The sequence below is a fragment of the Brachyistius frenatus genome, unplaced genomic scaffold (genome assembly GCF_029030835.1).
Source record: "Brachyistius frenatus isolate BFR_SWC_R1_liver_20210118 unplaced genomic scaffold, ASM2903083v1 Contig_59, whole genome shotgun sequence".
In the NCBI taxonomy this organism is placed as follows: Eukaryota; Metazoa; Chordata; class Actinopteri; family Embiotocidae; genus Brachyistius; species Brachyistius frenatus.
The window spans coordinates 1,376,146-1,392,094 of NW_027210658.1; the positions used below are offsets into that span (position 1 = coordinate 1,376,146).

The window sequence follows — 15,949 nt, forward strand, 5'->3', positions numbered from 1 at the left end:
CCCTGGACACCCGCAGTCAGTCATGACATTTATTTTCCGTCAAACAATTTTTCAAATTGCTGAGTCATACAGTGTCCCACAAACATGGTTCAGATATTGCCAGATTCTACACAATCTCATCTACACAACAATAAAAAAAATATCTCTACTGACAATATTTTATGGTGAGATACATGTAAAAACATGACAATTCCATAAGACAAAATATTTGTTTTCCTTGATAAAAAGGCTAATATATATAAAAAAAAAAATCCAAGCATTATCATATTAAATGATGACAGATTTGGTTAGCCTGGACTGTCCTGAAAAAAACAAGATACAGCAAGAATGGTTCGACCCAACAATGACCAAGATAGGAGCTTAAAAGTGAAGGTATTGAAATTAACCTGAAAACAGCCTGCAGGGTTCAAAGGGTTAAAGAGAAACCATGCAACATCGCCTGATGATATTCTGTCTTGTTTTTTTCACTCTGTTAAAACTTCCTCTTGTTCTCATGCTATTGATTTCCACCTGGACCATCAACACTGTTTACTTTTTCTTAAAGTGGGATTCAAATACAAACAATGTTGATTAAAGTGTATGCAGCAGAGGAAGTACCACAAATAATTTCCTCAAACTAAATAATAAACATACAAAATAGCTTTTAGTGATAGTTTGTACTGCTTGGATATAGATTATTTATGCCGTTTAAACGTACTGTATCTCCATTTCCCTCATCACTTAAAATCTTCGAGAATATATATCGGTGCCACTTTGTTTTTGTTGATTTTGTGCCATTAAGTGCCAGTTTAGGCAATATTAATCAAATTAAATTAAATGATGTTATTTCAAGAAGAAAAAAATAAATCTATACTGTTTTGGTGCAACTGTAAATGTGTTGATGAACTAGATGTTAAAGGACGAATGTAATATTTAGATAGCAGTCCTATTTCACATGAATAGCTCACGCAGGATACCAGTAGGAGTCCAGATGCTCCAGACTTGGACCCCAGCAGTGTATCTGCACATCACCCTGGAACACAAGTTTTTCAGCTCAACAATTTATGCACAACCTGTTAATGTTTCCAGCCGCTGTAGTAATAGCCCAGGGAAATTATTTGCTTTCAAGCAAAGCAAACACAAATTGCTTTGACTTTATGCTGATAACACATCATGGGAAAAATCACTAAACACAAGGACAAGCTACTGTAGTGTCGTGAGGATAAACTCATTTAAATCTAATCACTTACATTAGCTCTGCTGCGAGGCTCCCCGTCGCTTATTGTGAGGTTTGGTGAGGTGCGATGCTGTGAAGTGTTTGTGTTATGGATCACGATGTCTGCCATTACAAGATGTTTTAACACACGAGGTTAGGCCACAATTTATGTCTCTTAGATCACTGAGTCAGCACACAAATGTTCACAATCAAACCAAAAGGGACGCTAACGGGCCGTTTTATTTGTACAGCTTTCAGTGAGGCTCCCTTTATGAAATTATTCCAACAAATTCCCCCAAAAAGTGGGCAAATAAGCTACTTTTTTATCAAGTAAGTTATCTGCTGATTTTTTTTTTTTATTTGCGTTTTTGAAGGATTTAACCCCGTGTACATCACCTCTCTGTTCACTTCCCTCGGTTTAGAGCCCCATGATCCAGCCTGCCCACCTAAAATCCGCCCCCGCCGACCTCACATCCAACATTTTTTGCATAAAAGGACACATTAATTACTCATACCACATGCAGCGTGCGTCCTGCAACAAGGTGAGAGGCTTGCAGTCCGGTCTCGGTGTCCTTGACCGGCACGCTGAACCACCAGCCTCCTCTTCGACGGCCTCCAGAGGGGAACCTGCGAGTGTGTAACCTGACAGTACAGAGCTTCTTATTTCCTCCCAGAGCAGACATATTGGTGATATCGAAGTTTGATTGAGGCTCCTCTCTTCACATGTCTCACTATTTATACAGTGCAGATCCACTTGATTTAAAATGCATGGATTTCCTGCGTTGACTTTACACGAGGCGATTCGTTCTTCCGGGGCAATCGGCCGTTTGTCAACGCAAACAGTGTGAGCACTGTGAGAGCTGCGAGCGGGAAACAATTCACCCTGAATGTGTCTTTGTTTGAGATGAAGGGCATCGCCGTCACCGTCTGGGACTATTAAGCCCACTTTCTGAAACAGTAGAGCCGTGTGTATAAGGACGGCTCAAAAATAGAAGCGTCCCTCCTCCACTCTCTCAGAGGGAAAATGGGGTGGGGTGCAGGGTGTGGGGGGGTATCAATCTCCATGCTGCTCATTGGGCTCAGTTACTGTACGTCCTGCAGGTTATAGTTTTTCTGTGTGCTTCACTGATCCTCCCTTTCTTTCTTCCCCTGTGTGTGTGTGTGTGTGTGTGTGTGTGTGTGTGTGTGTGTGTGTGTGTGTGTGTGTGTGTGTGTGTGTGTGTGTGTGTGTGTGTGTGTGTGTGTGTGTGTGTGTGTGTGTGTGTGTGTGTGTGTGTGTCCGATCAGCTGCGATCGTCTCCAGCGAGCAGAACCCCGTCATCATCATTGCGGTGGTGGCTGTGGCGGGGACCATCATCCTGGTGTTCATGGTGTTTGGCTTCATCATTGGGAGAAGGTACGCTCTCGCGGGCCCCATTGACTCTCCGCTCCTGTGAGTCTGCGCTTGTCAATTAGCCTTTCTGTCACTCACAGGCCTCCACGTCTGTGGAGTCGTCACACACGCACACACGTGCACCCATCATCTCGTGGCATGCTGTGCTAATGGCTTGTGATGCATAATTTTTTTCCCCACCAGTCGCCAACAAAATTTTTAAGCTATTTTTGTAGAGCCATTATGAGACATGTACTCCAGAGTGTGATAGCTTTGGCTCTGTGTCCCTGTGTGTGTGTGTGTGTGTGTGTGTGTGTGTGTGTGTGTGTGTGTGTGTGTGTGTGTGTGTGTGTGTGTGTGTGTGTGTGTGTGTGTGTGTGTGTGTGTGTGTGTGTGTGTGTGTGTGTGTGTGTGTGTGAGATCCTGAGGGCAGGATGAAGTATGGCAGGGCTATTTTTTTTTCCACCATTACAAAGCACCCAGTTTATCGTCGTTATCATGATTCGCTCACATACTTCATCTGTGTTTTCATTTGCTCGAATGTAACGTTGCCCAAACTGTCTTTTCATGATAGATCCATCAGAACCGTTTAAATCTCTGCTGTGTTTCAACAATCACTCTTCTCAGTCCAACCAGAGTACCCAGATGAATCAGTGTTACTCTCAGTTTCTGGTGATAATGGTACCTCTGATATCAATTAAATATCAGGATTAACCCTCGTGTTGTCCTTGGGTCAAAATGACTCGCAGCTGTGTTCTATTTTATTTCTATATTTTTATATTTTTTGGGATCATTGGTCATCATTCTTTAAAGAAACCCTCACAGCCTCCTTGTCACCAATGATCCCAAAAAATATGAAAATAAAATAGAACTTGGTTGAACACAGCTGCAGGTCATTTTGACCCAAGGAACAACACGAGGGTTAAACATGTAAAGACAGGTGCAAACCACAGACTGGATATAAAAGAGTTCACAGTTTCCAGGTCTGTAAAATGGTTCCGATGCAGAAGTGTCTTCAGCTGCAATACCACTGAGTGCCACTAGAGGTCGGCTCCAAAAAGCCTCCGGCTCCGTAGACTCCCATTCAACTTCTCTCATCAAATACAAAGTTAATAAAATGTGTCCATCAGTTATCTCGGTGTTGTTAGCTAAAGTCACTCCTTCTTATTAGTTTTCTGGAGGTCCATCTGAAAATAATCCCTCATTCATTAGAAAAGAAGATTCAAAAAGACCTGTTTTGGGGGGCGTGTCTGTTTGATTGACAGGCCTGTGGTGCAGTCAGGTTACAGCTATCGGTGGGTGGGACGTAGAATTTCCAATCAGATCAGTCAGATCCATTGCTGGCTCCTCCCCCAGCTCGTCCAAATATGGTCACTTCCTGCTCCAAACTGCCCCGAACTAGCAAAGATGGTGACGGACAGAATCTGAACTGGAGGCTTCGTAACGTTCACAAACCAATGAGAGACGTCTCTGTTGGTTGACACTTGGTGGAAACAGGAAGTGCCAGCAGCTAATGTAAACCAATTCTTCAGAAGGCATAATATCCATTAATTACTTCTTCATTGGAATTGTTTGTCCCGTAAACTAACTTTTAATGTGCAGAATCCTCAAAATCTAATATACATGCAGCATAGTGTTAACTTTTAAGGCACTAAAAGTCAAATTCTTTTTCATTATCCAGTAAACTTCATACAAAGTTCATGAAAGAAAAGAAACTAAATGACACTATTTGCTGTGAGCAACATTTGCCTTTGAAACTGTTTTTCCAGCTACTTGGCAGATCTGCTGTTAAATCTTGGAAAACTTGCCATAGTTCTTCTGAGGATTTAGTCTGTCTCAGTGTCTTCTGTGTCTGTGTTTAATCCCTCACTGACTCCATGATGTTGAGATCAGGGCTCTTCAGGGACCAAACCATCCGCAGCCAGATGGTCCGGCCTCTGTACTGAGGATAGCTCTTTATGACTGGCTGTAGGTTCGGCCTTGTTGTCCTGCTGCAGAGTAAATTCGGGACCAATCAGACGTCTCCCTGATGGATAAGAATCTAAACATCTAAAGTGCCTAAAACTTGTGCACAGCTCTGTATATATACAACACACCATTATCCAGCTTTAGGCTACTAAAGCTGGTCTCCAGAGTGGTCCACTGCTCCCTCTCCGACGCCGTGGTAACACTTCCTGTTAAACAAACTCAAAGCGCACACATCTCAGAAGGAAGAGGAGAGAAATGCAGCAACTGCTGCTTGTAAAAGTATTTTCTCCTGCAGTAAACTCCAGTTTTATTTTCGTCAAGTCCTCAGTATTAAAACACCAGAGTCACCTGGTAAAAATCAAACTTATTATGGGTTCAAATTGTTTCATTTTTGCTCATGAAAATCCCCTTTTTATAATTAATTTTGTAAACAAAATTGCTCATTTGCACAAAAAGCAAATGAGCAAAACAGAAAGTGTCTCGACTATGAAGGCTGGTGTTGAAGGAAATGAAAGCATGTTGTCTGAACAGCAGAGTCACGCTTTGCACCTTCAGTAAGTGCATGTCCATCATTCGTGGCTGATTTCACCTTCCCATGTCATTGCTTTCTTTTTTCAGTTTCTGCTCAAAGACCAACGTTGTGCTGCAGATCAGCTGCTGAAAGGAACTTTTCAACACGTTAATATTACAGATTGATATAAGACATGTTGAACGGTCCTTTACAGCGCATGCTCTCTATACTTTTGATATGTCACATGATTAGATGCTGGAGCTGATTTCCCAGGTTGGCTCAGCTGTTGGGTTCACAGCCTCTGCTGCTCAGCTGGGTTCCTTAAGAGATTTGTCATCCACGGCATTAGCTGTCGCATTAAAATTCTTTTAATTTAGGCCGTTTATTTCCTGCGCACAATCAGTTGATTCTGCCGCTCTCTTCCTCTCCCCCCCGTGCAGGCACTGTGGCTACAGCAAAGCCGATCAGGAGGGAGACGAGGAGCTCTACTTCCAGTGTGAGTGCCTGCATTCATCACCCCAAACACACACACACACACACACACACACACACACACACACACACACACACACACACACACACACACACACACACACACACACACACACACACACACACACACACACACACACACAGTAGATGTATAGAATATGTACACAGGCGGAGAAACGTCTCAATCACGGCTTGTGAATATGAAGGGGGCCTTAAAACCCATCAGCCCCTGCAGGCACGTTGTATCCCAGTTCATTTATGATCCATCAGACCCACACGAGCTGCTGATTGGCTCCACTGTGGAGATGAAGAAGTCAAAACTGTACAAGCACATGAGTGTGACAGCTGCTGGGGAGTGAAGGGCTGACCGGTGTGTGAAGGAGGATTCTGTAACGATGCAGCCAATCATCAGTCGGACAGTTTTAGCAGGTGACAGTTTGTGCTCACGGTGTGCTCGGTCGGAGGTGGTGCTTCTATCACAAAAAGTTTTTTTTTTTTAAACTGATACACCACCTCTAATGATGCCCCTGGAGATCCAGCCACAGACAGCTTCCCAGAGTGCAGCTGTAATGATCTATGCTGTAGGCAAACTGCTGATTTGGAAACAAAGGGTCAGGGCAGCGACGGCGATGGCGAGCCCGAGTTGGGCTGCTGCTAAGTGTCTGACAGATGCACCTCAGCAGCTCACCGGTCCCATCTCCTGAAAAAAAAACAACACACAAACAAGGCCGGCATCGGGCTTAATGGAGGGATCCGCCACGCAATGTCAAATGACAAGAGGCTGCCAAGGCGACACAAGTTAGATAGCGCGCAGATCCAACATGGACACCCAATTTGTCTGCCATGTCGAGGCGAGGAAGTCACATCTCCTATCAGATCCGCTGACATCGTGGATGGACACAGCAATTATGGGAGCAAGTGGAGGGAAATCTCGACTGCCGGCGTCCCCTCCGCCGCTGCACAATGTATTAGTTGTATTTACGCTGGTGGATCGGGCAGTGGGCTTTTTTACAGCACAAAGAGAAGGTGTGTCTCTCTGGCTGCTCGGGTCCTCTCTTGCGTTGCGTTGTTGTGGTCCAGTGTTTATCCTCTTCCAGCTTTACAACTGCACAATCTCATTCAATTTAAAAGTTGACAGGTTATGCTGTTATCAGTGGAGTTTAAATGCATGTTGTAATATTCCCCATGAATGCTCTGTTAACTTAATGCTCCATAATACTGTGATTTGCTGTTAATTTGGAGAACAGCTCCCCCCGACCTCCTCTCTGGCCTTTCTCTAACCTTCTTTGTTTTCCTTATTTGTTTTACAAAAGGTCTCGACTCTCACTGAATGGATATTCATGAACTGTTCCCATAATATTGCTGTTGGAAATGAATCACTTTTTTTTTTTTTTTTTTAACAAAGTCCCAAACCCCCAAAAGAATACTGACCAGACTTTGTCGCAGCACCTCATTTTGTTTTATTGATAGACACCTGCATCCGTCCTGTCCTGTCTTATCCTCCCTTCATGTTCAGCTCTGTAGTCTTTTTTAAGAGAAAATAAATGCTCTTCGTCATCTGTAATCAGAAAAGTGATGAGGCTGGCAGCAGAATGAATATAACAGTGAGGGATATCTTCTTAACCAAAAATGATCATTTCTTTGAAATACTTCATTTCAATTGTATTGAAGATGTAAAAGATCTTTGGACGTACATATTCCAGGACTCTTAACATCTGATGATGACCTATATTTAGCCTGATGAGGCATAAAAGACGTTTTGTACACCACGGACATGTCCCCAGTCCATCACAGGTCCACACTGGAACCTTTTCTTCTGAAAACTAGCTATGGCTTCATGTAGTTTTATTTCACCTGCTTGAAACTCCCAGAAAGTATTTTTTAAACAGCGCAATTTGATTTCGTAAGTCCTATTTTTCACCCTTTTCCTGTGATTTCTTTGAAGTTTTTGTCCAAAGGAATATATTACTTTGTGTTTGTGTCTGTAAGGCACTTTGAAACTTTTCAAACATCCCGGTCAGCCACAGGTTGTTGGGTTTAATATCCATGTTGCTGTTATTGTGGTCACTGGCAGCGTTAAAATGAATTCCAGGGTAAAAGAAAATTGAAGTTGATGAAATTCAGACATCAGAATAAATGTTAAGCATTTTAACTTTAATTAGCATTAATATTAATACCCTGACTCAACTTCTATTGCATCAGCTGTTAGTTATAAAACCCAAAGAAAAGACTGGAAACACTAGAGGCTTGGAACTTTCTTTAAAAATACCAACCAACAATATCCATTAAAATTGGATAAAAAACAAACTTTGAAACTTGAAATTACCTCCTGAAGTATTGAAAGAGGGGAATTCAAACCAATTAAAATCGAACAGGTGCTTTTCAAAGTCAAATATTTCAAAGCTAATACAACTGAATTTAACAAATAAATATTCAGTTGCACCATGAATCCAAGTCATTGCAGTCTTTCTGTACTTTCTGTGTATCACTGTTGTTTGTAAAGTTTACTACTGTAAGCACACTGTAATCATTTTCATCAATCAGGGGCAGTTTTAAGAGATTTAAGATTATAGAAACAACCCTCCCCCCACCTCACCCACACACCCCTCCCCATCAATGATATCCTGGATATAAAAGTATGAACCCACACGGCTGGCGAGACGGATTATTTCCCAGCGAGGTTAGTCTCAGCTTCAGGGAGGTGAAAGGCAACTGATGGCCTCATGAAGAGCACCACGCTCGGGTTACTCAAATCTTTGTGCTGAACGTTCTCGTGTGAAAACCCTTTCTGACACCGGCTGCTGACTCCTCAGCAATTTCCTCTGATTCACTGGTCTTAGTAATCGTTTGCCTGTCAAGCGCCCGCTGGAGCGCAGTGTGCATATTTAATCGTAACAGTAATCCTCTTACCTTTCTACAGTTAAATTTCCAGGCACCAAAACCTACATCGACCCCGAAACCTACGAGGACCCCAACAGGGCTGTCCATCAATTTGCCAAGGAGCTGGACGCCTCGTGCATTAAAATCGAGCGGGTTATCGGAGCAGGTGAGCCCATCTCGTGTGTCTCGGCTCTCTGTGTTTAGTCCTCTCCATGCTCTCATACATCACCCTGACAGCCAAATATTTACACCTTGAATGGGGACACAGCTTTATGCATCATATATTGATGGCGCAATTGCAAAGAGGGGAAAAAGTTCATTGCAATTAATGTGTGGGATGCGTGTGAGAGAGCTAGTCACCGAAATAGCAGCCGTGGAGAAACTGCTGCCACATGGCTTTTACAGAGGCGGTCATTGACGGCGTCTATGCATCTCCAGCATGTCTTATTATAGGACCCGGTTACACTCCCCTGAGAATAACAAGATGTCACACTGCAATTTGTATTCAAGCTCTGCACAGCTGCTTTGTCTCAAAATACACTAATAAATTTGTCATTGTGAAGTGCGTGATTTTATTTTAGTTTTTTTCTCATCCCACACAGGAGAGTTCGGCGAGGTGTGCAGCGGGCGGCTCAAGCTGCCGGGAAAGCGAGACGTGTCGGTCGCCATCAAGACGCTCAAAGTGGGCTACACGGAGAAGCAGAGGCGGGACTTCCTGTGCGAGGCCAGCATCATGGGGCAGTTCGACCATCCCAACGTGGTTCACCTAGAGGGAGTCGTGACGAGAGGTAAACAGCAGCGTCTGAACTCTGACCTTCATCCTGATGACACCGAGCGATGAAAGTCAGAGACGTTATATCTGATCCAATTAGCCGCTCCCTGTTTAGCATTTTCTCATTTAGACCCCGTGATAAAAGGAGCAGATGCTAACTTTTAATTAAAAGCCAATGAAATGTGCACCTAAGAATAACTTGGAAGCAGTAGTTGTTTATCGTGAAGCATCTCTAAAGAAAAGAAAACGTCGATGTTGATTAACCGGCTCCTTTTTGTCCATCTTTTTCTCCACTTTCTCCAGGAAAGCCGGTGATGATTGTCATCGAGTACATGGAGAACGGCTCATTAGATGCTTTCCTCAGGGTGAGTATCACCTTCGAAGCGCAGCATCTTCTCCTACTTTTCTTCATTTTGCTCGAAAGTGTCCCAGAGAGCCGGGAGTCTGCAGCCGGATCTGTGCAGCGCATAAATATCATAAATCTTGTGCCAGAGCTGCTGCAGTGCTCTGACCTACATTTACCTCGTGGTCAGTGAAGATGGCTGACCCGCCCGTGTTTCTCTCCGCTGCACAGAAACACGACGGTCAGTTCACAGTCATCCAGCTGGTGGGGATGCTGCGGGGCATCGCGGCGGGAATGAGGTATCTCTCCGATATGGGATACGTCCATCGAGATCTGGCTGCGCGGAACATCCTCGTCAACAGCAATCTCGTATGTAAAGTGTCTGACTTCGGCCTGTCAAGGGTGATAGACGACGATCCCGAGGCTGTCTACACAACAACCGTGAGTCAATTAAAGCGCTCGCTCTCCCTACAAGCAGCCTGTCTGAGTTTCTCAAATCAAGTCACTGCTGGTGCATAAAAATAGAGCAGAAGTACGAGTGCACAGCGACGGTAGCCTGCACCGTTATTGATATGGATAATAAGCTGTATATCTGCAGTAAGTAAGACAGCCTTTAAAAAGTTTTTACAAGTAAGTCTTTAATCAGAGTTGTTAATCATGTATTAATGCCTCATAGTGCAGTTATAAAGCAGTAATAAGGACCTTTATGCTGCCAGGTTTTGTCTGCTTCTTGTGTCTGTCGTTACACATGTTCAGAAATCATGAATAGAAAACGTTGACTTCCAAACAAAAGCAGTTTTCTGGTCATCTTTGAAACAACCAGTTAGAAGTGGAGCCAAAAACGAACCTCATCTTCATTAACTGATGAAGACATCTTCAAAGTGGAAAGAGCAAAGAAGAAATTGGAAAAAGTACATGCGCAATTCAAAATAGTGATTTTACTCAGAGATTTTGGATTATGCTGAAGATCAAAGGAAATAAAATAATACAGAAGGTTGTGGTTTATTGAAGGCAAGGACAATAGGAATCAATTATTGTAATACAAGTATGAAGTAAAAGTCTTTTATTCTGATTGCTCATTATTTCCTCTAAATGTTGGATGTTTATTAGAGTGAATAATTAATAATTAGGATAATATTTAATTGCACCTCTACTCATACCACGCAAAATAGGACGCCATTATTACAGGTAAAATATTTCAGTTAAAACAGCCTTTGAGTTCAGAATAATGGAGCCATCTGTCTGAGCTGAGTTTTTAAGTTCCTGCTAAAACACGGTCTTCTTTGTTGTTATACAATAATCTGTTTTCTGTCGGACTTTTGACAACCTGATCTGTGTCCCATTAATAAACGACTTATTAACCAGTTAAAGGTCCATTTAAAGAGTCTCTTTGTGTTTGTGGTGCATTTGTTGTGTTTTCTGTGTTTAATACAAAACTCTCTGTAATTGATGTTTTAGGGGAAGATGCAGGATATAATGACTTTGATGTTTTCTCCAGCCACTGACCTGCGTTTTACTGAACAGGGCGGGAAAATACCAGTCCGATGGACCGCACCAGAGTCCATCCAGTACCGTAAATTCACCTCAGCTAGCGATGTGTGGAGTTACGGCATCGTCATGTGGGAGGTCATGTCCTATGGGGAGAGACCTTACTGGGACATGTCCAATCAAGACGTGAGTTACTGCCTGATAAAAGATGGTAAACAATGTCTGTGTGATGATGGACGACATCAGAACTAAAGATCATAATAAGCTGGCTGTACATGTGGACCGAGTGAAGCCAGTGATGTGGAAACATCCATGCAGAGTTGAGATGAGAGTTAAGACAGCAAAGAGCCACAGATTTTCTAACAGTATTTACTCCCTTGATGATTATTCTTACACTTTCAGCATTTTCCTCAAAAAAACGGAAACATCCAGTTATAGAATCAAAGATTTGTTTAGATGAAAATGCAACAACTGCAGTTGTAATTATAACTAATTATGAATAATTGATTAAGCAGAATGTTAAATCTGCTCTTTTTAATTAATTTTTAATTAATCATTTTAATTAAATTCAGTAAATATAATTTTATAAAAATGATAACAGCTTTAAGAGTGTCAACTGAGAACTACTGGACTCACTATGATGTGTACATGAATTGTAAGAATGTAAGATTTTCCCCAGATTCATCCCTAATTATGAGTAATGAAGTCCTCACACTAAAACACAGAGAATCAGACAAAAATCTCAGTTTATGGTTCTTTTTTAAAGTTTTTTTTTAACACGACCCTCCTGGGAGCGGCTCGGTGGGGACGGTAACCTTGGGCTTAATTAGTTCAGGAAATCTTGCTTTAATTGTGCCGTTTGAATGCATTTGAAGGAGAAAGCAGCCTGAACTGGGACATGTATTAAAATCCAGCCCTGACAACATCAATGCAGATAAACTCCTGTCATGCAGAATGCTTCTGATTCAAATGTCTTTAAAAGTTTGTAATGACTTATGGTAATAGGAAGCAGTGAGACTAGCAGTGTTAAGCCAATTACACTATAGACAACTCATGCATAGTTTGCAGTGTGCGTTGCTGCCATTACTTTATTGTAGATGCATATTTCTACACGGATAATAATAATAATGAGATTTTAAAGGGGCAGTGCAAAGGGATATGGCAGCCAGTGAAACCAGTTCTTTAACGTTAATCTGATGGCATCAGAAATGTTGGATATGTACAAAACCTAAACATGTGTCTCCAACATGTTGTAGCTGCACCACGAAGTAATGAAGCATCCACTACTGGAGAAATACAGTCAAACCTCTTCTACAATACAGAAAAACAAGATTTTCTAGTTCCTGATATTCTAAAACTGTCTGCACTACAGCCGGAAATTTGGACATTTCAGGACCTTAGTTTGTCCTTTGCATGTGTCTTTAACATGCAAAGTGACAAAAGAGACTCACAAGATCCATCATTAAGATGAACCCTTCTGTACCAAAGCTGCAGCCCTCCCTACCATCCAGTAAACTGTACAAGCCGACTCTGGACATCGTCCACACATGTCTTCCTTTTTTTTTAAATCCCACACTTCTCTTTACAAATGTCACAAATTGCTTTAATGATGGACTCACCCGTAGTTCTCTGAGTGCTGTTGCCAGCTTTCCTGCCAACTCCCCACTGAGAGAGTCCAACTGCACCAATTCACTTGAAGCTGTTGCTTATTCGTGGACACTTGACACGTTTTGATTGATGGGGGAGGGCGAGTGAGTTCTGCCTTTAGATTCCTATATGGCTTCCTGCGTTTAGCACCCACAGCAACGTTGCTCAACACATTTAAGATTCTCCGGCGCTCCGAAGCAGAGGCCTGCTGATTGAACAATTAGGTGTTAGAAATGCTAAACAAGATGTCCGGGCATGAAAGTGGCATATGTGGTGTTTTGACATTCTGCTGTTTGACAGACATCAATGTCAGAAAATGGTGTGCTTCGTCAAGACGTCAGCAAACATCCTGCGGGTGTACAGCAAGAACAGTATTTGCATTTTTGCCAACAGTCTCAGTGTTTTGACACCCTTTTCCTCCGTGACTCACTCGTCTGAGCGGCCCTGACAGGAATAGTTGATGAATATATGCAGAAACGTACACGGCTGCTTATCCGCACAATAAAGGGCGGAGAGCTCGGGGCCGGAATCAAAGGGCCCGCTGCAGCTACTGTTCCCACGGCATTGACTTTTAATGAACTCTCCACTAAAGTGCATGCGTGGTGCAGAGTAACAATAGATTAGCTTTAAAGATCTGTTCTATTATTCATCAGAGTGTGTAAATATAGACTTTTGTTTGGACATATGAACAGTGGAGGACATCCATCTCAGAGAAACAGCTGCAGTAGAACCACAAGCTCCATCTTTACAATGCCTTAAAGGTTATCAGTAAAATCTTAAAAATCAATTTATCAAACTCACAATCAGCCAGTGAACAGTGAAAGGGATTGTTGTAATATGATCTCATCCCCTAAAGAGTCGGTTAAAAGCCTCTGCGGTGTTTAACTCCGAGCTGAGAGCAGGACAAAAGGAAAGCTCCGATGTTGGTAATGCACCTTTTTAACACAACTGTCAAATCAAAGTTTGTTTATTTATTACATAACAGTAAGTTGGGCAAAGAGAACGATTAAATTTAAGATATCTCAGCTTGAAAGTTTGACCATTCTGAGTCCTTCTCCACAGAATGAGTCACTGACTCGGTTCGACTCTTCCTCCGTCTTTGTCAATCTTGTGAGTGATTTAACTTTAGTGACATAACAAGACATTATACAACAGTTTTCTCAGGTTCTCTCCTTTACAAGTTTATTGACTTGGACATAAAATGTAAACACTGTAAATGGCCACTTAAACTGTGTCAGATAGAAGTGGAGATTATTGATATGATCCCAGCAGCCTCGTTTTGATAGAAGAGGCTGTCGGACATGAAATCCGGCATATGCGAGTGACACATCGAAGCAGTTCAGCATCAGGAGAAGATGATTAACCTACATTTACTCCTCAGAGCTCGTCAGCGTCGAAAGCTTTAAGTCCTCACGTTTACTCAAACAAAGCTCGCACAGGGCCATCACATGTGGTTAACCCCGACACGCTTTACAAACTCTGAGATTAAAGGGATGACAAGTGAATGCAGAGAAGTAATCTGTTCACCTAGTCAGAAAGGCTTGCGGTCATGTGATACTAATGAGCTGTGGGTTTGGGGTCGGAGTGAAACTACAGGCGGATTCTGAAGGGTTTGGGTCGTGGAACTGGCTGGAAAAAGGCTGATGCCAGAGGGAGCGGTGTTAGTTTGATGCTAAAGGCTTTGCGTTGTGGGTTTGGCTGATGCCACTGGCCGATAATCAAGAGTCAGGGTCCGGGTTTGGTGTTTGGGGTTCGATTGATATCAGATTCTGATGCTAATGCTGCCACGTGTTTTGTACTTTCAGGTCATAAAGGCGATAGAGGAAGGCTACCGTCTTCCCGCCCCCATGGACTGTCCACCGGGCCTTCATCAGCTCATGCTGGACTGCTGGCAGAAAGACAGAGCCGAACGGCCCAAATTCGATCAGATAGTCGGGATCCTTGATAAGATGATCCGCAACCCGAACACACTGAAAACCCCGGTGGGAACATGTACACGGTGAGGAACCGAAACGCTGCGGCTTCATACGAGAAGGAAATTGAACCTGTACATTAATAGATGATCCGAAGTGTCCAGTGGATGATTCAGCCTCCCTGGTTCAAAGATGAAAGATAAATCCCACGGGATCGATGCCCCAAAGCAGCTTCCATGGCTTTATGGTCAGCGGTGGGGCTTTTAAATCAATCTCTGTAATGAGTTCCCTGTACTTCAGAGCGTGGTGGGAACTCCAGACCTCTCTGACGTTTGTCAAATGAACTCTATTTGCAGTCAGGACAGACTTCCCTGAGATGAGAGAGACTCGGAGGTTACAACTGGTTAAAAAGCACTTGCACAGCATGTGCAGGCTGTATGGAGGATGTATCAGAGAATGCATTCAGATTGAAAAGATATTGACGAAAATATTTTTCAGAAGCAGAGGCTGGCATCCTGCATCTATTTGTGATTTTCTTATTGACTGAAGCGCTCCAATCAGCGAGTTTTTCCTCCTTCTCGCAATTTACCTCCCTGCTGGAAGCCTTTGGTCGCCGCTTTGTCTCGTCTCTCGCTTGATTGTGTTTTCAGCCGAACGTTTCCTTCCCACATAAGACATAAACGTCTTTCTGTGCTCATCCCGCAGACCAATTAGCCCACTGTTGGATCAGAGCACACCAGACTTCACCGCTTTCCGCTCAGTGGGAGAGTGGCTGGAAGCCATCAAGATGGAGCGATACCGAGACAACTTCACAGCGGCTGGCTACAGTTCCCTGGAATCTGTGGCCAGGATGTCAATCGAGTAAGTGGATGTGAAGCTCTGGAGAGGTGAAGCATCAGTAGAGAACATTAAACCCGAGCACCATTAGACAGTGATCTCACCTACATGTCCCTCTCTATTTCATCTACTTTAGTATTCACACAGAGTCAGTAAGTGATCATACGTTTTCAGACTGAAGCAGGTCTTCATCTGTAACACACTTACAGGAGAGAAAAGCCTTCATGTCCTCCCTCCTTTATTACCACACTTTATCATATTTTAGCAAGAGGCCTGTTTATTGATTTGCTCCCATTAAACAGCTGTTTCTGCACACTCAACACTTCCTCCATGTTTACCTGTTGTCTTGATAAATTCCATGGTCAGGGTTCCCACTGCTCATTGACTATCAGGGGATTTTAAAAACTCCTTTCCAGACGGGGACAGTCAGGGTATTTGATCATTTTAGAGCAAACGAAAAGCGAATTATTCCCACGTGAATTGAAAATATGAAACTTGAGCGGCCGTACTCGTGCGAGTAACGCGAGGAGA

General features: G+C 43.0%; 1 protein-coding gene across 4 annotated transcripts in view; it reads left to right on the forward strand.

Moving 5' to 3' along the window:
• Positions 1-15,949, forward strand: part of epha7 (eph receptor A7) — an 88,580-nt gene that overhangs the window by 68,129 nt on the left and 4,502 nt on the right. Inside the window, exons 8-16 of one of the 4 annotated variants that reach the window (XM_069705822.1) lie at positions 2,483-2,627; positions 5,487-5,542; positions 8,459-8,584; positions 9,021-9,206; positions 9,494-9,555; positions 9,765-9,974; positions 11,058-11,207; positions 14,474-14,667; positions 15,287-15,442. In XM_069705822.1, the coding sequence (XP_069561923.1) occupies positions 2,483-2,627; positions 5,487-5,542; positions 8,459-8,584; positions 9,021-9,206; positions 9,494-9,555; positions 9,765-9,974; positions 11,058-11,207; positions 14,474-14,667; positions 15,287-15,442 (1,285 nt within the window). The remainder of the gene's footprint in view (positions 1-2,482; positions 2,628-5,486; positions 5,543-8,458; positions 8,585-9,020; positions 9,207-9,493; positions 9,556-9,764; positions 9,975-11,057; positions 11,208-14,473; positions 14,668-15,286; positions 15,443-15,949) is intronic. The other 3 variants (XM_069705823.1, XM_069705824.1, XM_069705825.1) reach the window with 3 other exon arrangements.